Source organism: Austrofundulus limnaeus, unplaced genomic scaffold (assembly GCF_001266775.1).
Source record: "Austrofundulus limnaeus strain Quisiro unplaced genomic scaffold, Austrofundulus_limnaeus-1.0 Scaffold64, whole genome shotgun sequence".
NCBI classification, from domain to species: domain Eukaryota; kingdom Metazoa; phylum Chordata; class Actinopteri; order Cyprinodontiformes; family Rivulidae; genus Austrofundulus; species Austrofundulus limnaeus.
Genome location: NW_013952466.1, coordinates 1,911,681 through 1,914,073, shown reverse-complemented (window position 1 = coordinate 1,914,073; position 2,393 = coordinate 1,911,681). Strand labels below are relative to the sequence as shown.

General features: G+C 37.7%; 1 protein-coding gene across 2 annotated transcripts in view; it reads right to left on the bottom strand.

The window, feature by feature from the left end:
• nr2e1 (nuclear receptor subfamily 2, group E, member 1) overlaps positions 1-1,230 on the bottom strand; it is a 7,329-nt gene extending 6,099 nt beyond the window's left edge. The window contains exons 1-2 of one of the 2 annotated variants that reach the window (XM_014010012.1): positions 863-1,230; positions 482-777 (exon numbers count right to left, since the gene is read on the bottom strand). In XM_014010012.1, coding sequence (XP_013865466.1) covers positions 482-539 — 58 coding nt within the window. In that variant the 5' untranslated portion in view covers positions 540-777; positions 863-1,230. The remainder of the gene's footprint in view (positions 1-481; positions 778-862) is intronic. The other variant, XM_014010011.1, reaches the window with a different exon arrangement.
• Between the last annotated feature and the right edge of the window lie 1,163 nt (positions 1,231-2,393).

The window sequence follows — 2,393 nt, the reverse complement described above, 5'->3', positions numbered from 1 at the left end:
ATAAAACACAAATCTAAATAAATTGCACAACTTCATTGAATAATTTTAAACAGAAAAAAATGACTGAATTCATTTATTTAAAATTAAAGACATGTTTTAAAAAGTCTGAATTTAAAGCAGAGGCCTGGTGTAAAAACATAACAGATCTTATTGAAAATAAATTTTGAGTCTCACTGAAAAGTTTAYTTAGATAAAATAAAGGAATTTGTCTTGGTTTTTATTGCAGCGTTTTTCTTTTATRGAAAAGAACATTTAAATGAGAAGCAACAAGTGGCGTCAAGAGAGGAACATTTTGAACACATTTAAAAATGTTTTTCCCCTTAAAAACACGAGCAGATTTTAATAGCTTTTAATAAAAAATGATAGTATAATTGGAACTTTTTTCTTCATAAAAGTGTTAAGTTTGTGAAAGTTTGAGGAACTCAGTTTGCTGTGAGGAAGAGGCCTGCTGCTCCACAAACTGCACATGACAGAAACTCACTGGATTTGACGTTCAGAATATCCAAACAGCCACTTGTTGAACCGGCGGGTTTGCTCATCCTGGATCCTCAGGTCCTTGTTAAAGCCTCCAAGTCAGCTGGTTCCGTCCCGGTCTGCTGGAACTTGGGTTTTCGTCCTGACAGAATCGGTGAGACCGGAGAGGAGGAGGCGCCACTTGCTCGGGTTCTTCAGGGATGAGACGCAAAAAGCTTGTTTGTCTTTGTGTCTATGGTGTATAATGATGTGTTTGTGATGCTGTATTTCTGAGGGTTTTATGTGCTGCAGAACAGGAGCCTGCTGTAAAACAGCAATTATGCTGAGTCAGCTTGGATGTTTAGTAATCTTTTCCTGTTGAATCAATAAATCAAATCAAAGTTCCGACCTGCCCAGAGGAGCGACTTCCGATCGACCACCGCCACCACCGTGTCCTCCTCCTCCTCCCCCCGCTGTCCTCCTCCAGAATGAAAAGTCGCAGTTCTGTCCCTGGCTGTTCGGAGACCCGGACCGAGACCAGAGGGGAACCAGCCGCAGGGGCGCACAAAGTTGGACACAAGAAGAGAAAAAAATAAATCAATCAATCAGCGCCTGGAGTCCATCCGGCCGAGCCGCAGCCAGGGGAGGTGCAGAGGGGAGGAATAAGTCCTATTTATTTATYTTTTTGTAATATTAGAAGTAAAAGTGCGTAAAAAAGCCCAAAGCAGAGCGCGAGGTGACTTTGTGCTGCGGAGTCCCCTCTGAATAAAGTCTGGTCATATTTATGAGAAGTGTCAGGAGGGGTGGAGAGCTCCACTTCCTTCATCCGTTTGGCTTTCTACACCAAACTCAAGCCTGACGTCACTGGAGTGTGTGTGAGCATGTGTGTGCGTGCATGTGTGTGTGTGTGTTTAGATGATGGGAATTCAAAGCCTCAAGAAAAAAAGAAAAAGAAAAACACGTGTTGCATTTGGCTTTTCTGTACAATTTAACTCATAGATTAATAAAATAAAATAAGCACATGCTAAACTTTCATTTATAAAACAAAAATAAATAAAATGCAAATGCTAAGGTCTAAAGTGACCAAACTTCTGCTGAGGTAAGAAGACCCCATGCAGGTGAGTGCGCGCGCATCTGTTCCCGCGTGCAAACAACGGTCTATTTTCTAGTTATGAGTAATAAAAGCAATATTAATACAAATACATATTTAAACAATATTACAAAGTAATTTAAACAAAATAGGTTATATGTTTTTTTTCTGAAGGAGTTTCCTCACATGAGAGGTTCCGTGAACGCATCACTCTCCCTCCAGTTTTAAAGCTTCAACCTGTTGCACAAACATGATTTATTTATTTAAATTTATGGCTTGTTGAACAGATTTGATGTGTCTGAAATGACAGATTTAATCCTCTAAGAAAAGCTAGAAATCTCCTCAGAAGAATAAATTTTTAAAAATATTATTTTTGTTGCATTTTTAAACATAAAAATATACTTGTTGACTTGCTGTGTTTTTATGCACTTTCGTCACCTTATATAAATAATGTGTGAGAAAAAGTGGGTTATTTTATAGATACAAAACATTTATAAACAAATAATACAATGTTAAATGTAGTTAGTGTTTATTTTAAAAAATAGCATACCCCCCCTTTTTTTTTTTTGCTTCTGTTGACCTTCTGCTCCCAATTTAAGTATTTCCAGTTGTGTCCTGATTTTAATACATATTTCTTAAACCAGACCAAACAAGCACACATTTTAAAACAGAAATAAAAGCCAATGAGAGAAATAAATGATAATAATAACGATTAAACTTTATTTTAAATGAACCTTTTGTTCCTCATTGTGCTCTCACAAGAACATTAATTATTTGAGTTCCTCCTTTTCTTGTTTTCTGGAGATCCGGCCCGCGTGTCTCGTCCGCAAGGCCGGATTAACCATATGGG